Here is a 22238-nt window from a genome sequence, read left to right on the forward strand (position 1 = left end):
TAAATCTCCCCACTGTATTTTCCACTGAATGCATCCGATGAAGTGAGCTGTAGCTCAAATGAATGTGTTAGTCTCTGAGTTGCCACAAGTACTTCTTTTCTTTTTGCGAATACAGACTCACATGGCTGCTACTCTGAAACCTGCCTACATAGGGACATACAACAGCAAGTGGAAGAAAAGGAGAGTGTAAAAAGCTCTCACAATAATTAAGAAGTCTGTAGGAGCACATTCTCAGCTGTTTTAAATAGGCGCAGTTCTATTGACTGAAATTGTGTTTTACCCGTTTACACAGCAGAAAATTTGGCTTTGTTAATAGCCATGAATATTTACAAAAAAAAAAAAAAGGTATCTTACACAGCATCCCATTTAAACCCAAAGCAAACAAAAGTAACCACTAATCAAAGCCCACATGCCTTTGTGATCACTTGTCATGTTAAAGACCTTAGGATTAAGTTCTGGTTTAGGTCTGGGATACGGTCATTTAATTGTTCTATAAATTACTGTAGGATACTGTATAAATACTACCTTTAAAAAAAAACATAGATTGCTGCCTCATATCTAGGGTTATGCTGCTTAAATAAATACCTACATCCAAGTAGGCAAACATTGTAAAATACTACACAAAGCAGTTTTGAGAGGATGATGCACATGCAGAGAGCACGTGACAAAGCCGCCAGTGTACAATGAAAATGCCCAATACAAACTTTCTGAAAAGAAAAGTACTGCAGGACCCACAAAAAGAGAACAGAAAGCTCAGTTACAAAGGGTGTAAAACAACCTGCAGTCGCTGCCTCAATACTGCCAATAATTCAATATAACAAAGGGGCTTTTATTGCATATGCATACCTAACTTAAAGGCTAAAAAGCCACAGTCTACACAGATCAACTAAAACGGGGGGGGGGGAGGCTAAAAAGTATTTTGGGAAAAGGGATGAAGAAGGCTGAAAAAGCTTTAATCTAATATTTAAAAAATAAGCCTAACTATGAGCAGCTGATTTTGCAGCTATGTCAGGGTATTCGAATGAACTGGCACATTATTGGGAGTATACCACACCTGCATATCCAGCATAGACCACCACAGCAAAGTGCCAATTATTGCTGTTGTGATTTGTAAGTCCCTGGTGGCAAACAAGTTTCTCAACACTAAGGTGTCTGAGGAAGGCATTGCAGGTCTTGTTATTCATTTGTACCAGGGTCCTCAACAGATCCTTCTCGGGACCAAATGCTAGCAGGTTAGTGTGGAATCAAACAGTGATTCAGGCCTTAAAAACCAAACTCTCCTCAAGAACGAGCATGGGAGAAACACCTATACAGAAGAGGCTGCAAAGAAGTCACTGTGCTCTGAGGATGAAAAGCAGGAGGTGGTTCAGGGATTTTATTGAGGTTCACAATGCTCTTCCATTTAGTATCCCTGACCATCTGGGAGTCACCACGGGCCTGACAGCGTGGTAACCCACCGCAACAGCAAACTGAGTCAAAGATGGTTGCGTTAAAAATACAGTGGAATAATGAGATACAGTGCTTAATTGGTAATGAAAGAGGAGCTGGGGCTCACACGATTTTTTTTTTCCACTTTCATAACTGACGCAGCAAGCCCAGAAGTGCCAGGGCTAGGAACTGCCAAGCCTCAAGGTGCAGGGGCAAAAATTAAGCCCTGATTAGATACCAGCACTGCAGACAAAGCACACCCATAAGTGGCTTGGATTCAAGTCAATTCAGTGTAATTTTCTAACCAATCTGGACAAGAAACAAAGCATCGCCACGCCTCTTTTGCATTTCAGTCCTGAAATCACATTGCCAACTATGCATAAACTCAAGAGACTGATTTGCCCCAACAACCCCTCGCAGGATTTGCAAAATCCAGGCTCAGTTAAAGTATGTCTAACCCTGCACCTAGAACTCCAGCCAGAGGCCCGCGCTGTGATTAACAGGCATAAAGCTACAGTTTGATCAGAGCATTTAGCAGAGAAAGAGGAAAAGATCCTGTTCCTACCAGATCCTCTGTCTCGGCCTGAAGAGAGAAATGGAATTCCTGCTTTGCTGGAGACAACCCTGCCCCGGCTGCCATAGTCCCCTCCTCCCGCCTGCTACAGCCCTGTCTAGTGGTGGAGAGCAGTCAAGTGGCCGGCGGAGCCGCTCCCCTAGGCAGGGAGGGTGGGTGGCTGGGGGAGGGAAGTGAGGCGCCGCTGGCTCTGGCTAGAGAGCTCTCTTGGCAGCTCGAGCTGGGGCCCGGCTCAGGCTTGCCCGCTGTCTCACATGAGCAAGTGGGGTTTTCCTCCTAATGGCGTCCCTCGCCTGCTTCAATGTCAGTAGGCTCGATTGAAGCGGGACTATAGCTCGGAGGGAGGCATCATGACACACTCTTAAAGGCACAGGCTGATATAGCCATTGCCGTGCATGATTCCTGCAGTGTATTTCAGATTAGCTGCCTGCTGCTCTGTCCCTGCTGCCCCCTTTGCCATCCTAATCCTTCCTCAGCTTCTGCTACCCAGCTTCTAGCGCCTGACTTACTGAAAAAAGAAAAGGAGTACTTGTGGCACCTTAAGTCTCTAAGGTGCCACAAGTACTCCTTTTCTTTTTGCAAATACAGACTAACACGGCTGCTATGCTGAAACCTGACTCACTAAAGAACTCATACAGAGTTAAACAGGTCACCTTTAGACTGTCTCACAGTTTCAGTGAGAAGTGCACCTATATTCTCCCTCCGGCATCCCTCAAGGGCACCAACTTAAGGTTTCCAGCTCCCACCTGTCACCTCTCTTGAGCAGACATCTGGATCTCTCTCCCGCCTTGATTGGGGTTTTAAGGCTGCACAGATCTCTGATATCCCCAGCATCCCAGTCTGCCTAAAGCCGGCACTTTGCTCTCTCTCCGAGGGCTATGACCAGTGTATTGCCTGCAGTTACGAGTTACCACACAGCTCTTTCTAAACAAGCACCTTTATTCTTTAGGTGAAAGTATTACAGACAAAACATAAAGACAATAAACAGATTTAAACCCATATTAAACATACCTGGTCAACATCCCTTTCAACACTTCAGCAAAGGTTAGCACCTCCCCTTGGATAGTCATGTACATTTGGTGAATCAAAATGAAGGTCATACATCAATTCAAGCTCATCCTTTTATACCAAAAGCCCTTTCTTTGTTTCCTAGTCTCTGGAAAACACAGTTGGAGCTAGTATGTGCAAACCACCCCAAGGGGTGGTGCCTCTCTAGAGTTGTTTACAATCTCAGGGATAATCACCCCCTATTGTTTTAATTTCTGTAGAAGCTATGGTAACCCTTCTCCAAGGAGTCAAACACAATGATACACAAACCGTTCATAAAATTAAAATACTGCCCAGGGTTGCAATATCTGTCACAGTCTTAATTATAGCCTTTGTTCTACCTTCCTTCTTATCACTTGTCATGTTAAGTCTAAACACAGGCTCTGATCCTGCAATGAATGCTAGGCAAGTGGACCCCTGCACTGCGCCCATTCTAAGTCCTATGCAGAGCTCATTGCAAGACCAGGGTCTCAGACTGTAAGTTCTTTGGGGTGGGGATGGGGACTGTCTCCTATAGTCTTAAAGAGCCTTGCAACACTATACTAACAATAATTATCAACCTGGTGTATAGCCCTCCCACTCTCTACGTTGTATTAATGAGTTATAAAAGTAACTCAGTGCAATGTAAACACTTTCACTCCTTCCCCTTCAGACATCAGCTGCCAAATAAATAAATAAATAAATAAAAGAGAAGCCCTCTCCTTGGCCAGAAGGCAGGGGGACAGAGTAGTGGGATGGTAATGGGAACAGAGCTGACTGAGTGAGGATAGAGGAAAGAAGGCATAAGGGGGTGGCTAACAGGTAGATCAACTGAGAGACAACACAATTTCTCTTGCTAAATTTAATATCTGTATGGAGAGGCTAGAAAGGAAATACATATATACATAAATACATCCCATACATCCCTGTGAAATGACTTCCGTTCAAGCTCTGGGGTAAAGGCCAAAAAGGCACATTTTGCTGAGTGCACAGATGGGAGATTGCAGGTGGGGCTGGAGAGAGTTGGCTCTAAAGAAACTTGTGCTGGCGATGCTAGACAAAATACTGGACATGCTGACCCAGATCCTGGGAGTTAGGGGCCTAAATACCTGTAAGGAGCTGGACTGGCATTCTTAGGTTTTCCACCTTGAAGAAAAATAAATCTCCCTCCTCACCCAATATCAGTGCCCAAATGCTACCAAGGGAGAGTAGGGAGTGTTCCCCTCAGGGAGGCAGCCTAGATGCTAGTAAAGAGGAATCTAATGGGAGAGGACACAGAGTTACTAGGGAACTAAGACAGCAGTGTGAAGGGGAATCCCAGCTACCATTGCTGAGAACATGTTTGCTTTGGTTGAAGAGTCTAAAAAAACAATTTTCAGAAGCTTAAAAATGTCCAGCTCTCAGGGAAATTGCTAAGGGTTTATGTCCCTGTAAGTGTGTCTACCTCCATCTCTTTCACAAAACCTACGAGGCAACAGCTTTTCTCCCTGGCCCTGTACCTCTGAATCTCTCCTTCTGTTAGTGAAACACTTTGAAAGATACTGAGCATAGTTGAGCTGTATGTCCTAAGGGTGAGAAGCCTCTGTTCTCAGCCATTTCATGTGTAAAAGGAATGGAAAGCTTCAGGATAGGCTGGTGAAAGTTTGCCCTGTTAGCTGCTATGGTGATTATTTTGGAAGAAGGTGCTACCATCACAGGGCTTTTCTAGAGGCTAAATACAAACCCAGAACACAGGCAGGAGAAACAGGGAGGCTTCCATGACACATCCATCCTATTATTGCATGAACTACATTCATATGAGTTACCGGATTCTATGTGTCATCTCTCTAAACTGCTTCCTCACTCTAGCCTGCTAGCCACTCCCTTTCTCATTTGTCCTTATGTTTGTATCCAAACACTTAAATCCCTTGGGTAATCCCAGTCCACCCCCCAACTTTCCAGGGATGGAGCATGGAAAAGCCCATGGCTTTAAAGTGTGGGTATAAATAGCTTATTAGGCTAGACCCAATGAACAGGAAGTGAATCCCTCCTCCAGTTTTGTTTATTTTTAAAATATAAGATTCCCTCTTCCTAACTCAAATGATGATTAATTACAACCAGCCATTCCTCCACAGATTAGCCTCTGCAGCTCCCATCCCCCAAAAGGAAAAGTTAAACTAGAATCAGGTTTTGCCAATTCTGCAATACTTGTTTGGCTGTGCACAGATCTCTGAAAAGGAAGTCAGTGAGACAGCAGCTAGCTATTTCCTGCCTTGGTTTCTATACAATCACTACTGTTTAGTGACAAAATTTGCTGTTATACGCACAATGCCTGATAGAGAGAGAGCGAGACACACACTTTTGGTCATTTTCCCTCCTCCTGTGTATTTTATTGGTGACTCCCCTCTTTTGCACTGTATCTGAATTCTGTTAGGCTCCAGAGAGGACAGCAGAACAATGTTGTTCTAAGGTGTTTAGGGTTTTTTTAAATTTATGGTGCAACTTTATCAGACCAATTGTGACTGACAAATGAAACCTAACGAGCAGATCTTGGTTAGCTCTGGTACAAAGTGCCAGAGCAGATTTCCTGAACAAAAAAACACAAACAAAACCAAAAACCAAATGGAGTAAGTCTTTATTTTGATAACTTCCTTACTGCCCTGAGCCTGCAGACACCTACACATGCTTAACTTTGAGTATAGGAGTAGTCCTATTAAAGGCACTTCTGAATATCATGCCACTTACTTAGGGACTAAAGCCTGTAGTTAGGTATCTGAATTCATGGGCTCACGTTTGAAAACATTAGCTGTATTTTTTATGCAATCCCTGTACTTGTTGGCTAATAGTCCTCAACCAATCAGGTTATACTGATCTGTGTAATTACTGTATTTTCTCTAAATGTATAGCAATTCTACTATAAATGAACTATCTACTATAAATCCCACCATTCTGATTTGTTACTGCCCTCTGACCTTCCTCATCCCATATTCCCTGCAGCAAACATGGCCACCTCTATTTCACAACCCTATCCTTCTCCCCTGAACTAATATCTCCCTGTGAAAATCCGGGGAATCTATGTACAGCTTATGAATTCTGTTTGATAGTGGGGACTCTATATCTGGGTCAGCAAACTCCATTTTGAATGTGTGGCGCTTCATTTCTCTGATTTCTTTTCCCTCCATATTGAGCTAAAACCCACAGAAGGTGACAGGAGAAATTATTGCACCTGGCACAGGGCTAACAATAGAGGGTCATTAAACATTGATGATTGTCCATTGAAATGGAGCACCCTTGGACAAAGTGATAGCTACTGCTCTGGGCAAACCAGTTTTTCAACTCTGAACTCCAGGAGGTGGTAACTGAGCAATTGATCTCTTGGTGGTGGATTTAAATCACCAGATAATCCTAATCAGGGGGTCACCTGAGAAAGGGGATTGAAGGGTATAAAATAAAGAATCTCTAGTCACTGTTATTTGAGAGGTAGTGGTGAGGAAGGTGAGAGGAGACTTAGCAGGAGGGCCCCGGCCCCTAGACCCCTTAAAAGAGTGTGACCTAAGCCCCACAATCCTCAAAAGCAGTTAGGAACCTCGGGTATGGAAATGTCTGGGTAATTGTATCATTTTATCTAGAGCTGTATATTTCTTGCATGGGCTAAAATAAAGAGTAACTGTTTTAGAATCCATTTGTGCAGTCCCTGTGTGTTATGTGCTTTGCCCATCACATGTTAAATGGTTGGAGCTCTTGGAAGGGGTGTGCTTCAGCAACTGGATTGCCCTTTGGGATAGGGGGAATTTAGCACTGGTCCTGGGAGTTTAGGACAGCTGGATCATGGGGCCCCATTTCTGTGAAGGAATAACAGGCTGCCTGTGCTCAGAGAGGAGGACAAAGCAAGAGAGGGTTCTGGAGCCTACCTAGACTAAGGAGGAAGCTTAAAGCATAGCTGGCCCCGTGTGATGAGAGTCCAGCAGGGGAAACTTTACCAGGACTGTGATACACCCCACCTAGTTGTCCTTGACCCTGAGGCAGTTTTAGCCCCTCACCCCTACTAAGAATTGCATTTTAATCTGTCTATTTTTAACCCTTTCTCCCCCCCATTTCCCCGCTATAAGAAGACTAATTACATGTAAGGGACATGGAGTCATATGTGAGACTCCACCCTTCAGTGCTGCAGTTAATGAACCTGGAGAAGGAGGTGGAGCAAGCTGGAAGCAAATCCTTGCTCAGAAACACAGGGAAGAAGTACAGATAAGGGCTCTGAGAAAGGCAATTAGTTCTCATCATCTGTGACCCTGAGCAACATTTCACACCTGGTTGGTCTTTCCCCCCTGCTAGTTTTGGTTTATTGACTTCCTCTAGGGGCAGGGAAGAGCAGGTGGACTGAAGAACATCAAGGGTGGGAACGCAGTTACATTTCAGGTTTCAGAGTAGCAGCCGTGTTAGTCTGTATTCGCAAAAAGAAAAGGTGTACTTGTGGCACCTTAGAGACTAACAAATTTATTAGAGCATAAGCTTTCATGAGCTACAGCTCACTTTTAATGCATCCGATGAAGTGAGCTGTAGCTCACAAAAGCTTATGCTCTAATAAATTTGTTAGTCTCTAAGGTGCCACAAGTACTCCTTTTTGCGAATACAGACTAACACGGCTGCTACTCTGAAAGGTAATTTAAAGGTATACATTGTCCCCAAATGTGAAATAATTATGGGTGAGGACAAAGTCACAAAGTTCAGCCACCAGGTTAGCCGTGACATTATCGGGGATACTGTTCCTGATGGCTTGTAGTCCATCTTTGTGTGGAATGTTGGTGTAGAGGGCTTCTACATCCATAGTGGCCAGGATGGTGTTTTTAGGAAGATCGCCAATGGATTGTAGTTTCCTCAGGAAGTCAGTGGTGTCTCGAAGATAGCTGGGAGTGCTGGTAACGTAGGGCCTGAGGAGGGAGTCTACATAGCCAGACAATCCTGCTGTCAGGGTGCCAATGCCTGAGATGATGGGGCGTCCAGGATTTCCAGGTTTATGGATCTTGGGAGCAGATAGAATACCCCAGGTCGGGGTTCTAGGGGTGTGTCTGTGCGGATTTGTTCTTGTGCTTTTTCAGGGAGTCTCTTGAGCAAATGCTGTAGTTTCTTTTGGTAACTCTCAGTGGGATCAGAGGGTAATGGCTTGTAGAAAGTGGTGTTGGAGAGCTGCCTAGTAGCCTCTTGTTCATACTCCGACCTATTCATGATGACAAATGATGATAAGACCCTGGCCTTGGGGGAAGCCAAGCCTTGCTGTTGAATGGCTCTTGCCAGGGATAGCCCCTGCACTCCTGGCCAGTGAGGTGAGTGTTGCTCTGACAACAGGGCTACAGAGGGCGGGTGACATCGGATCCCTGCAGGCACTAGGTGTGGGGGAAGCTGTGCTTGCTAATATCAATATATTTTGTTGTTGTTGTTGTTGATTTCAGTGTTAGGTGAAACTGACATGTACTAATGATTTAAACTGAATCCTGCCAAGCCTACCCACAGATTGTAAGGAGTCATGCTGCTAAATCCTCATGAAACATTTTGATGCTATAATGATGGGCTCTATAGAAAACCAGAGAGGGGAGAGAGAACAAGTTGGAAAAGTCCAGAAAACTCTCCAGCCTGATGGGCACTGTATATAATTTAAACTATAGTCAGCTAGCTATATAAACTGCCAGAAAACAAAGTTTGTTAGGCTTTAAGGTACCACAAGTACTCCTTTTCTTTTTGAGAAAACAAATAGCCGCTCATATGAAATGTATAGATACACTGGCCCATCTGTAACCCTTCACCCATTATCTTCCAAGTAGGGCTGTCAAACAATTAAAAAAAATTAATTGTGTGATTAATCATGCTGTTAATAATAGAATATCATTTATTTAAATATTTTTGATGTTTTTCTACATTTTCAAATATATTGATTTCAATTACAAAGTTTGCAGTGCTCACTTTATATTTTTATTACAAATATTTGCCCTGGTTAAAAAAAAAATAGGTGAATTGAAAAATACTCATACAAATAGCGTAGTGCACTCTCTTTATCATGAAAGTTGAACTTAACTCTACATGTGTATGTACAAAAAACCCCCAAACCTGCATTCAAAAATAAAACAATGTAAAACTTTAGAGTCTACAAGTCAACTCCTGTGTTCCCTCTAATTTTTCCCCACATGTGTGCGCAATGAATTTTGTTATGTGCACCAATATGGAGGTGATGAGGGTGGGGGACTCAGGGCTGGGGCAGAGGGTTTGGAGGAGGGTTGTGTGTGTGTGTGTGGGGGGGGGGGAATTAGGGCTCTGGCTGGAGGTGTTTGCCCTTGGGGTTGGGGTCAGGCATGAGGGGCTCAGGGCTGGTGCAGGGGATGAGGACTCTGGCTGTGGGTGCAGGCTCTGGGGTGGGGCTGGGGATTGGGGTTGGGCTGTGTGGGAGGGCACTCTGGGGATACAGTGGGGAGAGACTACTCCCCTAGCTCTCTCTCCCTGCAGCAGCACATGGGTTGGGGCTGTGGATAGGCACCCCTTCCTCAGCCATGGCTAGGTTTGGGCAAGGTGGAGGGCTGCGGCAGGTCTGGGCCTGAGTTGTGGCCAGGCGAGGGGCACTTCTCCCCTGGCCGCAGTAGGTCCCCGCTGGGTGGGTTCTGCAGCTTACAGAGAACTTAAATCCACTCAGTCCTACTTCAGACAATCGCTCAGACAAACAAGTTTGGTTACAACTTGCAGGAGATAATACTGCCCACTTCTTGTTTACAATGTCACCTGAAAGTGAGTACAGACATTCGCATGGCACTGTTGTAGCTGGTGTCATGATATTTACGTGCTAAGTGCGCTAAAGATTCATATGTCCCTTCATGCTTCAACCATCATTCCAGAGGACATGTTCTGATGACAGGTTCTGCTCAATAACGATCCAAAGCAGTGTGGACTGACGCATGTTCATTTTCATCATCTGAGTCAGATGCCTCCAGCAGAAGGTTGATTTTCTTTTTAGGTGGTTTGTGTTCTTTAGTTTCTGCATTGGAGTGTTGCTCTTTTAAGACTTCTGAAAGCATGCTCCACACCTCATCCCTCTCAGATTTTGGACAGCACTGCAGATTCTTAGACCTTGGGTCGAATGCAGTAGCTATTTTCAGAAATCTCACATTAGTACCTTCTTTGCATTTTGTCCAATCTGTTGTGAAGGTGTTCTTAAAACGAACATGTCCTGGGTCATCATCCGAGACAGCTATAACATGAAATATATGGCAGAATGCGGGTAAAACAGAACAGGAGACTCCTCCAAGAAGTTTAGTCACAAATTTAATTAACACATTTTTTTAATGAGCGTCATGAGCATAGAAGCATGTCCTCTGGGATGGTGGCCGAAGCATGAAGGAGCATATGAATGTTTAGCGTATCTGGCACGTAAATACTTTGTAAAGCCAGCTACAAAAGTGCCATGAGAATGCCTGTTCTCACTTTCAGATGACATTGGAAATAAGAAGCAGGCAGCAGTATCTCCCGTAAATGTAAACAAACTTGTTTGTCTTCGTGATTGGCTGAACAAGAAGCAGGACTGACTGGACTTGCGGGCTTTAAAGTTTTACATTGTTTTGTTTTTGAGTGCAGTTATATTACAAAAAAAGTCTACATTTGTAAGTTACACTTTCAGGATAAAGAGATTACACTACAGTGGTTTTCAAACTTTGGGTCACGACCCAGTTTGGGTCGCAGAATGCAAGGCACTGGGTCAACTTGCTCAGCACTCAGGGACCCTGGCAGCCGGCCAGTAAAACTAGTAGTCCCTACCTGTTCTGACACCATGCTGCACCCCAGAAGCGGCCGGCATTGGGTCCAATAGATTCATAGATTCATAGATACTAAGGTCAGAAGGGACCATTCTGATCATCTAGTCCGACCTCCTGCACAGCGCAGGCCACAGAATCTCACCCACCCACTCCTATGAAAAACCTCACCCATGTCTGAGCTATTGAAGTCCTTAAATCATGGTTTAAAGACTTCAAGGAGCAGAGAAGCCTCCCTCAAGTCAACCATGCCCCATGCTACAGAGGAAGGCGAAAAACAGATTGGAGAGGCCCTGGAGGAAAATTCCTTCCCGACCCCAAATATGGCAATCAGCTAAACCCTGAGCATATGGGCAAGATTCACCAGCCAGATACTACAGAAAATTCTTTCCTGGGTAACTCAGATCCCATCCATCTAATATCCCATCTCAGGGGATTTGGCCTATTTACCCTGAATATTTAAAGACTTACCAAAATCCCATTATCCCATCATACCATCTCCTCCATAAACTTATCAAGTAGAATCTTAAAACCAGATAAAACTTTTTCCCCCACTGCTTCCCTTGGAAGACTATTCCAAAACTTCACTCCTCTGATGGTTAAAAACCTTCGTCTGATTTCAAGTCTAAACTTCCTGGTGGCCAGTTTATACCCATTTGTTCTTGTGTCCACATTGGTGCTGAGCTTAAATAATTCCTCTCCCTCTCCTGTATTTATCCCTCTGATATATTTATAGAGAGCAATCATATCTCCCCTCAACCTTCTTTTAGTTAGGCTAAACAAGCCAAGCTCCTTAAGTCTCCTTTCATAAGACAAGTTTTCCATTCCTCGGATCATCCTAGTAGCCCTTCTCTGTACCTGCTCCAGTTTGAATTCATCCTTCTTAAACATGGGAGACCAGAACTGCACACAGTATTCTAGTATTCTCACCAGTGCCTTGTATAATGGTACTGAAACCTCCTTATCCCTACTGGAAATGCCTCTCCTGATGCATCCCAAAACCGCATTAGCTTTTTTCACAGCCATATCACATTGGCAGCTCATAGTCATCCTATGATCAACCAATACTCCAAGGTCCTTCTCCTCTTCCGTTACTTCTAATTGATGCGTCCCCAACTAAAATTCTTGTTATTAATCCCTAAATGCATAACCTTACACTTCTCACTATTAAATTTCATCCTATTACTATTACTCCAGTTTACAAGGTCATCCAGATCCTCCTGTATAATATCCTGATCCTTCTCCAAATTGGCAATACCTCCCAGCTTTGTATCATCTGCAAACTTTATTAGCACACTCCCACTTTTTGTGCCAAGGTCAGTAATAAAAAGATTAAACAAGATTGGTCCCAAAACCGATCCCTGAGGAACTCCACTGGTAACCTCCCTCCAACCTGACAGTTCGCCTTTCAGTAGGACCCATTGCAGTCTCCCCTTTAACCAATTCCTTATCCACCTTTTGATGTTCATATTGATCCCCATCTTCTCCAATTTAACTAATAATTCCCCATGTGGCATGGTATCAAATGCCTTACTGAAATCTAGGTAAATTAGATCCACTGAATGTCCTTTATCTAAAAAATCTGTTACCTTTTCAAAAAAGGAGATTAGGTTGGTTTGGCACGATCTACCTTTTGTAAAATCATGTTGTATTTTGTCCCATTTACCATTGACTTCAATGTCCTTAACTAATTTCTCCTTCAAAATTTTTTCCAGGACCTTGCATACTACAGATGTCAAACTAACTGGCCTGTAGTTACCCGGATCACTTTTTTTTCCTTTCTTAAAAATAGGAACTATATTAGCAATTCTCCAATCATTCAGTACTACTCCTGAGTTTACAGATTAATTAAAAATTCTTGCTAATGGGCTTGCAATTTCAGGTGCCAATTCCTTTAATATTCTTGGATGAAGATTATCTGGGCCCCCCGATTTAGTCCCATTAAGCTGTTTCAGTTTCGCTTCTACCTCAGATATGGTAATATCTACCTCCATATCCTCATTCCCATTTGTCATGCTACCATTATCCCCAAGATCCTCTTTAGCCTTATTAAAGACTGAGGCAAAGTATTTGTTTAGATATTGGGCCATACCAAGATTATCTTTAACCTCCACTCCATCCTCAATGTTAAGCGGCTCCACTTCTTCCTTCTTAGTTTTCTTCTTATTTATATGGCTATAGAACCTTTTACTATTGGTTTTAATTCCCTTTGCAAGGTCCAACTCTACTCAACTTTTAGCCTGTCTCACTTTATCCCTACATGTTCTGACCTCAATTAGGTAGCTTTCCTTGCTGATCCCTCCCATCTTCCACTCCCTGTATGCTTTCTGCTTCTTCTTAATCACCTCTCTAAGATGCTTGCTCATCCAGCTTGGTCTACAACTCCTGCCTATGAATTTTTTCCCCTTTCTTGGGATACAGGCTTCTGATAGCTTCTGCAGTTTTGATTTAAAATAATCCCAGGCCTCCTCTACCTTTAGATCCATAAATTCTTCAGTCCAATCCACTTCCCTAACTAATTTCCTTAATTTTTGAAAGTCAGCCCTTTTGAAATCAAAAACCCTAGTTGCAGATTTATTTTTGTTAATCCTTCCATTCAGTTTGAACTGAATTAGCTCATGATCACTTGATCCAAGATTGTCCCCTACAACCATTTCTTCTATGAGGTCCTTGCTACTCACCAAAATTAAATCTAAAATGGCATCCCCTCTAGTCGGTTCAGCAACTACTTGATGAAGGAATCCATCAGCTATCACATCTAGGAAAATCTGAGCCCTATTATTATTACTAGCACTGGTCCTCCAGTCTATATCTGGGAAGTTAAAGTCTCCCATGATCACGCAGTTTCCATTAGTATTTACTTTATTAAAAACATTAAAAAGGGCTCTCTCCATATCCAGATTAGATCCCGGAGGTCTATAGCACACCCCAAGCACTATTGTAGGAGAGGCTTTACTAGTTTTCTTCCCCAATGTAATTTTTGCCCAGACGGACTCTGTCTTATCCATTGCATCGCTTCTTATTTCTTTACATTCTACCTCATCATTGATATACAATGCTACTCCACCACCTTTACCTTTGTTTCTGTCTTTCCTAAACAGCACATACCCTTCAATACCTGTAGTCCAGTCATGACTACTATTCCCCCATGTTTCTGTTATCCCTATAATATCTGGTTTCACTTCCTGCACCAGTAGCTCTAGTTCCTCCATTTTGTTACCTAGGCTCCTCACATTGGTGTATCAAAATCTTAATTTTTGCTGTTTGGCCTCGCTCACAGGTCCATCTCCTAGGCAGGGGGGCCACGGGGCTGTGCATGCTGCCCCCACCTCAAGCACCAGCTCCTCACTCCCATTGACCAGCCAAGGAGAGCTGGGGGAGGGGGTGCGGTGTTTGCGGGTGAGAGCTGCACGGACCTGCTTGTGCGCCTCTGCCTAGGAGCCGGACCTGCTTCTGGCTGCTTCTGGATTGCAGTGCGGTCCACGGGGGGAGGACAGGCAGGAAGCCTACCTCTGCACCCCGGCTGCGCTGCGAACCAAGAGTCGCCAGAGGTAAGCCTATGCCCCAACTCCACATCTCAATCCCCTGCCCCAGCCCTGAGCCCCCCAAAAACCTGGAGCCCCCTCCTGCACCTCAAACCCTCATCTCTGGCTCTACTGGGTCACAGGCTTCAACAATTTTCCTCAACTGGGTTGCCAGAAAAAAAGTTTGAAAACTACGGCACTACAGTACTTGTATGAGGTTCCTTGAAAAATACAATTTCTTTTGTTTATCATTTTTACAATGCAAATATTTGTAATAAAAATAATAATATAAGTAAGCAGTGTACACTTTGTGTTCTATGTTGTAATAGAAATCAATATACTTGAAAATGTAGAAAAACATCCAAAAATATGTAATACATTTCAATTGGTATTCTATTGTTTAACAATGCGATTAATCACGACTAATTCTTTTTAGTTAATTTTGTGAGTTAACTGCAATTAATTGACAACCCTACTTCCAAGGTATTCATTTCTATTACACACAAGTGCTCACTAACCTAAGGGAGACAGCTGGATGTGGAGATCCGGCCAAGGGTTAATGAAAGGCCTGCTGAAGCAAAACCCCTTCCCACCCACACTAAAATAAATTCTGTCAAGGAAATTAAAGTTGAATGGCTGTGATCTACCCCCCTACAAAGCATGGCCAGGGCTGATGACAAATGATAACCATAGAGCAAGCCAAATTGCTTATTGCTCAGACTCTGATTGAGTGTGACTCCAGGGACTAGAACAAATGGCAAGTCTATGGCAGTGTTATGTCAGGACTAACTCCCATTGCCAAAACAACCTTTTTAGGCCAACCTCCTTCTGCCATCAGATGCCTACTTCCCAGTTCCCCAACTTCCCTTTTCCCCAGTTTCTCCAACTGGGCCCCTACCGCCTCTTACGTACCCCAACCTCTCTGTAGTGCTATCTTCCTTAGTTCCCTCCAGCCATCCAAACCCCATACCACCCAAAAAGGCGGCTGTCCTCATTTTTGGCTCCTCTGACACCCTTCCCCCCCCATCTCAGCTTCCCTGGCAATACCACTGCTCACCAATACACCCACATTATACAGGGTGCTGTCCAACAACTGAGGCACCATTTCCCTCCTTCCCCCAGCCCCTGGCTGCACCCCAATCCTCCTGGTTCCATCTCCTCCATTACCTTTGAGAGTCTTTGGTGGCCACAGGACTGTCAGCCTTTTACTACCTCCTCTTCCCTTTATCTTTTGGAGCTGGCTGGCTTCCATTTTAATTCAGCAGGGGGACCACCAAAGGGAGCCTCTTCAGGGCACAACACACTGCCCTGTCCCCCAGCCAAGAAGGGCCATGGCTCCACTGATAAAGTGAGGTGGATGGGCGGACTTCAGCTCGCTCTTTATTAAGAAGGGTCTGGGAAAACCTACCCAAAGTGAGCAGGGATTCCCCATGCTCAGAGGAAATAACTGGTAAAGACTGGCAGGGGGGGACTCCAGGTACAGTAATATCCTGCCTGGTAGGAACGGGTGAGGAACACCCAGCCTGTGGGGGTGGAGATCCAGGGTACATGGACACTGAAGCTAAAAGTGAGCCTCCCAGCCTGGGCAGACAGCGTCACGCAAGCAGGGCTTACACTGGCACACCAGATACAGCTGTGTGTGAACACAGAGTCTCAGACTCGCCCCCTGAACTTGGATTCAGCGGGGTGGGTGGGTTTGTCTTACAGTTAATAATGTGTCTAAATCCACTTCTTGCCATTCGAATTCGGGTTTACCTCTTCTTCTGATCCAGAAACACGGGGATCTCCAAAGGCAGGAGGAAAGTCAAAGTCTGGCTCTCATACAGCGCCCATGGCCGGTCTGAACGTACGAGAACTCGGTGTATTGCACGTGGACAATCGGCCGCATGCTCACTTCCTCCTTGGCGTGCATGAGCCTCATCCTGCTCCAAGCCTACTGGCTGATGGCAGACACGTGACTGTTGCGATGGCGCCTGTGCAAGGGGAAGATCTAAAAGCTTCCGTCTCTCTCCCGCCGGTGTCAGGCTGGGAAAAGCTCCCTGCGGCGGGGAAGTCCTGACAGTCTCTGCTCTTCGGGAGACGAGAAGAGGAACGGGCCATGTTTCCCCCAGGCGTTGACATGAGCGGGGGAGTTGGAAAACGACTACATGGGAAACATTGCTGCTGTAGCTACTTGACCCCTGGAGAGTGGAGGGAGAAGTGTTCCTGGAACAGGGAACTGGAGATTAGGAAGACAACAAAGTCGCAAAGGGGAAGGCGACAGACGTACACTACCAGGTTTCAGAGTAGCCGCCATGTTAGTTTGTATCCGCAAAAAGAAAAGGAGGACTTGTGGCACCTTAGAGACTAACACATTTATTTGAGCATGAGCTTTCGTGAGCTACAGCTCACTTCATCGGATGCATGACTGTGGCTATTGAAAATAGGGGGTGGCGAAATGCATGCCCACCCCAAGCACACTCCAATTCCCAGTGCTGCCCCCACATAGTGTAATGACTGATAGTGCAGTGGAGCTACTCCAACATTTCCAGGTAGAAAACTGGTTAATTTGACATTAAAGATTGCTACCAAACGTAACAAAAATAATACCAAGACTATTACAGTTAAAAAAGAAAGTATGGTCCATGTCTGGAAATGGTAATAGGGACATGTATGGAACCTGCCAGGATCACTGGTCCACCCTGCCTCAGCACCAAAGGAAACAGAAGCCAACTGCACGTCCTCAGGTGTGGAGTCCCCTGGGGCATGGAAACCCTGATAGCGTAATCCGGTCCTGGTCCATGGTGCTACTGCTATAATAATAATAATAATTAATAATTAATAATAATTAATATAATATACCAACCATCTAAACTAAATCTCCTGCAGTCCCTGTGTAGGGGCATGTTGAGAGAGGGGAAGGAGAGGTGTGGCTTGGGGACCACTGCCAGCTGGTATAGAGTAGAACTCTGGGAGGCTACTCTAACCTATGCATAATGACAGGTTTCAGAGTAGCAGCCGTGTTAGTGTGTATTTGCAAAAAGAAAAGGAGGACTTGTGGCACTTTAGAGACTAACAAATTTATTTGAGCATAAGCTTTCGTGAGCTACAGCTCACTTCATCCAATGAAGTGAGCTGTAGCTCACAAAAGCTTATGCTCAAATAAATTTGTTAGTCTCTAAGATGCCACAAGTACTCCTTTTCTTTTTACTCTAACCTATGTCAGGGTAGCAAATCAAGGAGTAATAAGTAATTCTTTTAGCCCATTCATCAGTGCTGCCCCAGAGAATCTAGCCCAAATATTTTAATAGTATTAACAGTTAATACATTCCCTACCAAAAATCTACATGCAAAAATTAACTTTAGACACTCAAATAACACTTTCAGCTCTGACCCTTTTCCCTGCTATTATGCAATACAGTTGCTTAACAATATGCTAGCTAACAATGGTATATAGTATGAGAAATAAGTGAGAGAATAACTATTAATAATTCAAATCTCATGTTGTTCCATAGCAGAAAAGGTAATATCAGAAGATGTGTCTTAGTTTCAGATTAGTATTAAATAGAAAAGACTGTGCTTTGGGTAATAAGCATAGAATTAAATAACTACATCATTGGAATGTTTATGCTTTAGTTAGAAGATGTGTGTGCAGTACACCCTGAAGAGCATTGATGATGTAATTTGGTCAAAGACTATAATGGCTACTGTAGCTGTGTTAGTCAATAAGAACAAAACCACTTACAATGGGTTTAAGAATGTAGGTTAATATTCAGAAGAATTTTCCATTTCAGCTATGGAACAAGTTGCCAAGAGAGGCTGTGGAATTGCTGACATTGGAGCTGATTAAAGTTACTGGAAATTTTATCAGGGATGTGTCCGAGATAAAGAAACCAATCTTGTCACAGGGCTGGGAAATGGATTAGATGACCCAGTAGAGAATACCTTTCTAAAATACATAAACTAGCTATTTAATCTATCGATGTTTCTAGGACTTTTTTTTTTCCACTTGATGTTTCAAATGGCATGAAACTCTGTAGGAGCTCTATAGAACAGTTCTCTGGCAGCCTGCAGAGGGCATTGCAGGCTCAGTTTGCTTTAGTCCTGTGACTGAACTCTGCATTATGCTTTTATTTTCCATGTGGTTTACGTGTTTCAATATCACCCGAGTTTTGCTAGGATTTTGGGGTTAACATGTTTTACTCACTGAAACTGCATCATGAAAAGCTATTGTGGAGAGTGATAGCAGCAGGCCTCTAAGAACAAGTTTACTAGAGAAATGTTCAGCATGTGGTTTGCATAGCTGCTGATGAAAGAGGGGAATGAAATGGATTTTGCTTTCCCATTAAATGCCTGCTGCATGCAAATACCAGTGTAAATTTATATATCTTTACAAGACAGTTTTGCTGACATCTGGTTAATTCATATGTTTATGGAATCAGAAAACCTGAAGACTTTATAAGACCACTGCAAAATCCCAAGCTAGATAAAAATCGCACACTTCGTATACTTTTTGAGCTCTGCTTTGCAATTGTGTTAGTCAATATTCTCTGTACATTAAAAGTATTGTAGCAAATCCATGGCTACCTAAGATTTTGTGGGTGTTACTATAAAAAGCACCACTTAATCACTTTGCAATGGCCAAGAGTCTCCTTTCGATTGGAATTTCTGGTAATGCTCTCCCATTTGAACTCTTCCTTCCTCAGTTTCATAGGACACTTCCCATTAAAGTCACTGTCCTGAGTGGCAAAGATACTGTACTAATACTTTCAAAGATTTCTGTGGAGACCTCCAGTTGTCATATTGTAAATTAAATGTTACGAAAGAAGCTGAATGTTTTGCATTGTTATGCATGTGTAGGTGTTTGTAGCCCTTCTCCAGATTGTAGCTTGCAAACAATACATTTTCAATCTGCAAAAGTGAAGCAGCAGCTAGCAAGATCCTGCAGAAAGGCACAACTCATACTTCATATGGTGTATACAAAATATCTACACATGGCATTGATGCAAACAAACAGAAGATAGATGCCAGTGCCTACTCTTTTAAAAAGTGAGTTGTGGCTATATCATTCTCTTTGATGAAAGATTAAAAAATGTAGTGCAATAATTCACAGTCCACTGTTGATTTTTGTAACTCTAGGGAGCAGTTTGACAATCTCATGAAAGTGTAATGTGTTCCCGTCAGCGTGTATGTCCCGAACTAGGGCCCTCATTCACCAGCCTTGGGGCTATCTCACACGCACCTCTTTTAGCTCTGGCGAGGAAGCCAGGCTTTTGTCACCTTCAAAGTACTTTCCCCTCAATGAACAGAGTGGCAGTGATGAGTTGCACAGGGTGCCACATCTGGCTCTCCTTACTGCGAGGAGGGTCATGGAGATATGAAGACTTTGATGGTAGAAGAGGTATAAGGAGGGGGAACATAAAGACACCTTGGAACAACCCTCCCCAAAGTGTTAAAACAATGAAGTGATGCCATTTATTTATTACTGTTGTTTGTTTTATACCTATTGTGCGAGGCACTGTACATGCACGTAGTAAGAGACAGTCCCTGCCCCAAAGCACTTACAGTCTAAATAACCAAGACAAACAAAAGAAGTAGTAGTACCCCCATTTTACAGGGCAAGGACAGAGTGATGAAATGATTTGACTAAAGTTAAACAGTAAAATTTCTAACACAGTCAGGATTAGAGCTCAGATTTCCTCCCAAAACCATCCTTCATAGATCACCATCTAAAATTAATCAGAAAACTGTTCATTGAGTCCTTGAACAAACCCTTATAATTTGTTAATTCTGGATTTTTGAATGGTGGAAAGTTAAACTCCTAGAGACTATTAGGAGTTGAAGGATACTGGAAGGGTAATTATTCAATAATGTCTCCTGTTGGACATGTGAACTCTTTATTTGATTTTTTACCTTAATTTCAGATTCTAATTATTACTTGGATTAAAAAAAACTTAATTTCTTTCTTTTAAATAATTATACTTGTTAAATGTGGGTAATGATTTTCACAGCCCTATTTCTTCTTTGTTGTAATAGTTGAGTATTTTTGGTATGCCCCTTCTAATAAAATTAGTCTCCCAAATTCCCCCATGAATATTTTGTCTTTATTTTTCATTATTTCTAGGCTGGACCTTTTGGGTGAAGCAGATATTTTTAATCTTACAAATTTCAATGGCATTTGCATTTGTTAATGATCGCTTCGGGCTCTTTTAATAACGCCTCACTTTCGGCAAACAGTGCCAAAGATACGAAGGGATGTTACTGGATTGAAAGAAAACACCCAGGACAGGAGGCACGGAGTGCCTGGCATCCAGCTATTGTCTGAATTCCCCAAATCACGCACATAGTGATCATTTTTAGTGCATTGCAGACTTTGTAATACTGCAAACCAAGTAGTCCGGCAAAGCTACAGTGCAGACACCCTGGGACGGATTTGTATCAAGGGGAGTTCAGACTGGAGAGCAGAGATCTCGTTTTATTTCTTTGTGGCAAAGGAAGAGTCATCCCCCCACTTGTATTAATAATAAACGCCATAGATAATTATAACTAAATGCAATAATAAAGTGCCAGCTGTAGCCCCGCCTCTTCTCCTTTTTTGTTTGTTTGTATCTTTGCAACTGAAATGATTGGTGGCTCGCTGGGTTTAAATTATTTAGCTGTACTGAGCCCCAGGTGTTTTTTTATGTGGGACTTGCTCTCATTTAATGAAGTTCAGAAAACACAAAAACGCGAAGCCTGTTGGAGAATGCGGGCATCGATCCCGCTACCTCTCGCATGCTAAGCGAGCGCTCTACCATTTGAGCTAATTCCCCGTATGGGCAAGTTTTTCTCCAGAGCCCTTTATAGTCTTCCCCCCAGCCCGAGAGCCTTCAACGTCTCCGAGTAGGGGAGGGGTGCCGCCGCACAGTCACCGACTGGCCTACGGGAATAACCCACCGACCTCAGATGCCGGGCTGTGGGGGGGGGGGACAGCGCCAGCCAGAGAGCGCAGGAGGGGGAAGGACTACATTTCCCGAGATGCAGCGGGCGGATCGTGCGCCTGCGCACTACAACAGCCCCCGGGATGGGAGGGGGAAGCGCGCGGCTGCCCGCTCGCTCGCGGAGTCTCATTGTGAGAGACGCCGCTGGCGGGGCTGGAGCCGGCGGCTGCTCGCGTCCGCGGGAGGATGCGCACCCGGCAGCGGGGTTCCCGCCGGCAGCGCGCGCACGGACGCCGTCCCCTGCCCAGCGGTAAGGAGCCGGCTCCCCGCGGGGCAGCGGCCGCAGGACCCCCCCACGGGCGGGGCTAGGAGTGTGATGAGCGCGTCGGGGCTCGGCTTCCCCAAGGACTGGGGGAAAGATGCCTCCCCCCCCCCCCCCCCGCCCGGATCGCCTGGGTGTCTGCGGGGGGGGGGGGAGGAGGGATGTGTGTGTAAAGAGACTGGGCCGGGGGGGAGTGGGCAGGAGGTGGTATGGGGGGGGAGTGGGCTGGGCGGGGGGGAGTGGGCAGGAGGTGGTATGGGGGGGAGTGGGCTGGGCGGGGGGGTGTGGGCAGGAGGTGGTATGGGGGGAGTGGGCTGGGCGGGGGGGAGTGGGCAGGAGGTGGTATGGGGGGGAGTGGGCAGGAGGTGGTATGGGGGGGAGTGGGCTGGGCGGGGGGGTGTGGGCAGGAGGTGGTATGTGGGGGGAGTGGGCTGGACAGGGCGTGTGGGGGCGGGGTGGGTGAGGGTGATGTGCAGGGGTCTGCACGGTGGTATGTGCAGTGGGGGTGCTATATGGGGGGTGTGCTGTATGCAGGGCATGAGGTGTTTGGGGAGTGTCCATATGGTTCTGTATGGGAACATGGGAGCATTTCTATTGCAGGTTAATATGGCAGGGAGGTCTGCCTGGGGACATGGGATGTGAGGGACATCTAGGCATAGATAATCTATGCGAAAGGCGTGTCTGTTGTGTGGGGCTACA

At 44.6% G+C, this 22238-nt stretch overlaps 2 protein-coding genes and 1 non-coding gene across 9 annotated transcripts in view; 1 reads left to right on the forward strand and 2 right to left on the reverse strand.

The window, feature by feature from the left end:
- The window catches only part of RNH1 (ribonuclease/angiogenin inhibitor 1), a 40020-nt gene extending 23651 nt beyond the window's left edge, over positions 1 to 16369 (reverse strand). The window contains exon 1 of one of the 6 annotated variants that reach the window (XM_043516439.1): positions 15486 to 16369. In XM_043516439.1, coding sequence (XP_043372374.1) covers positions 15486 to 15570 — 85 coding nt within the window. In that variant the 5' untranslated portion in view covers positions 15571 to 16369. Of the gene's footprint in view, positions 1 to 1993; positions 2145 to 3013; positions 3160 to 15485 lie in introns of those variants that run through there. The other 5 variants (XM_043516443.1, XM_038407565.2, XM_043516441.1 and 2 more) reach the window with 5 other exon arrangements.
- A 4667-nt stretch (positions 16370 to 21036) lies between these two features.
- On the reverse strand, positions 21037 to 21109 carry TRNAA-AGC. Its single transcript has one exon. It is a non-coding gene; the product is annotated as a tRNA-Ala (tRNA).
- Positions 21110 to 21200: 91 nt separating this feature from the next.
- The window catches only part of LOC119857570 (USP6 N-terminal-like protein), a 183808-nt gene continuing 182770 nt past the window's right edge, over positions 21201 to 22238 (forward strand). Inside the window, exon 1 of one of the 2 annotated variants that reach the window (XM_038406673.2) lies at positions 21201 to 21527. The gene's annotated coding sequence lies outside the window, so the exon portion shown is untranslated. The remainder of the gene's footprint in view (positions 21528 to 22238) is intronic. The other variant, XM_043515736.1, reaches the window with a different exon arrangement.

This window comes from Dermochelys coriacea, chromosome 6 (genome assembly GCF_009764565.3).
Source record: "Dermochelys coriacea isolate rDerCor1 chromosome 6, rDerCor1.pri.v4, whole genome shotgun sequence".
In the NCBI taxonomy this organism is placed as follows: Eukaryota; Metazoa; Chordata; order Testudines; family Dermochelyidae; genus Dermochelys; species Dermochelys coriacea.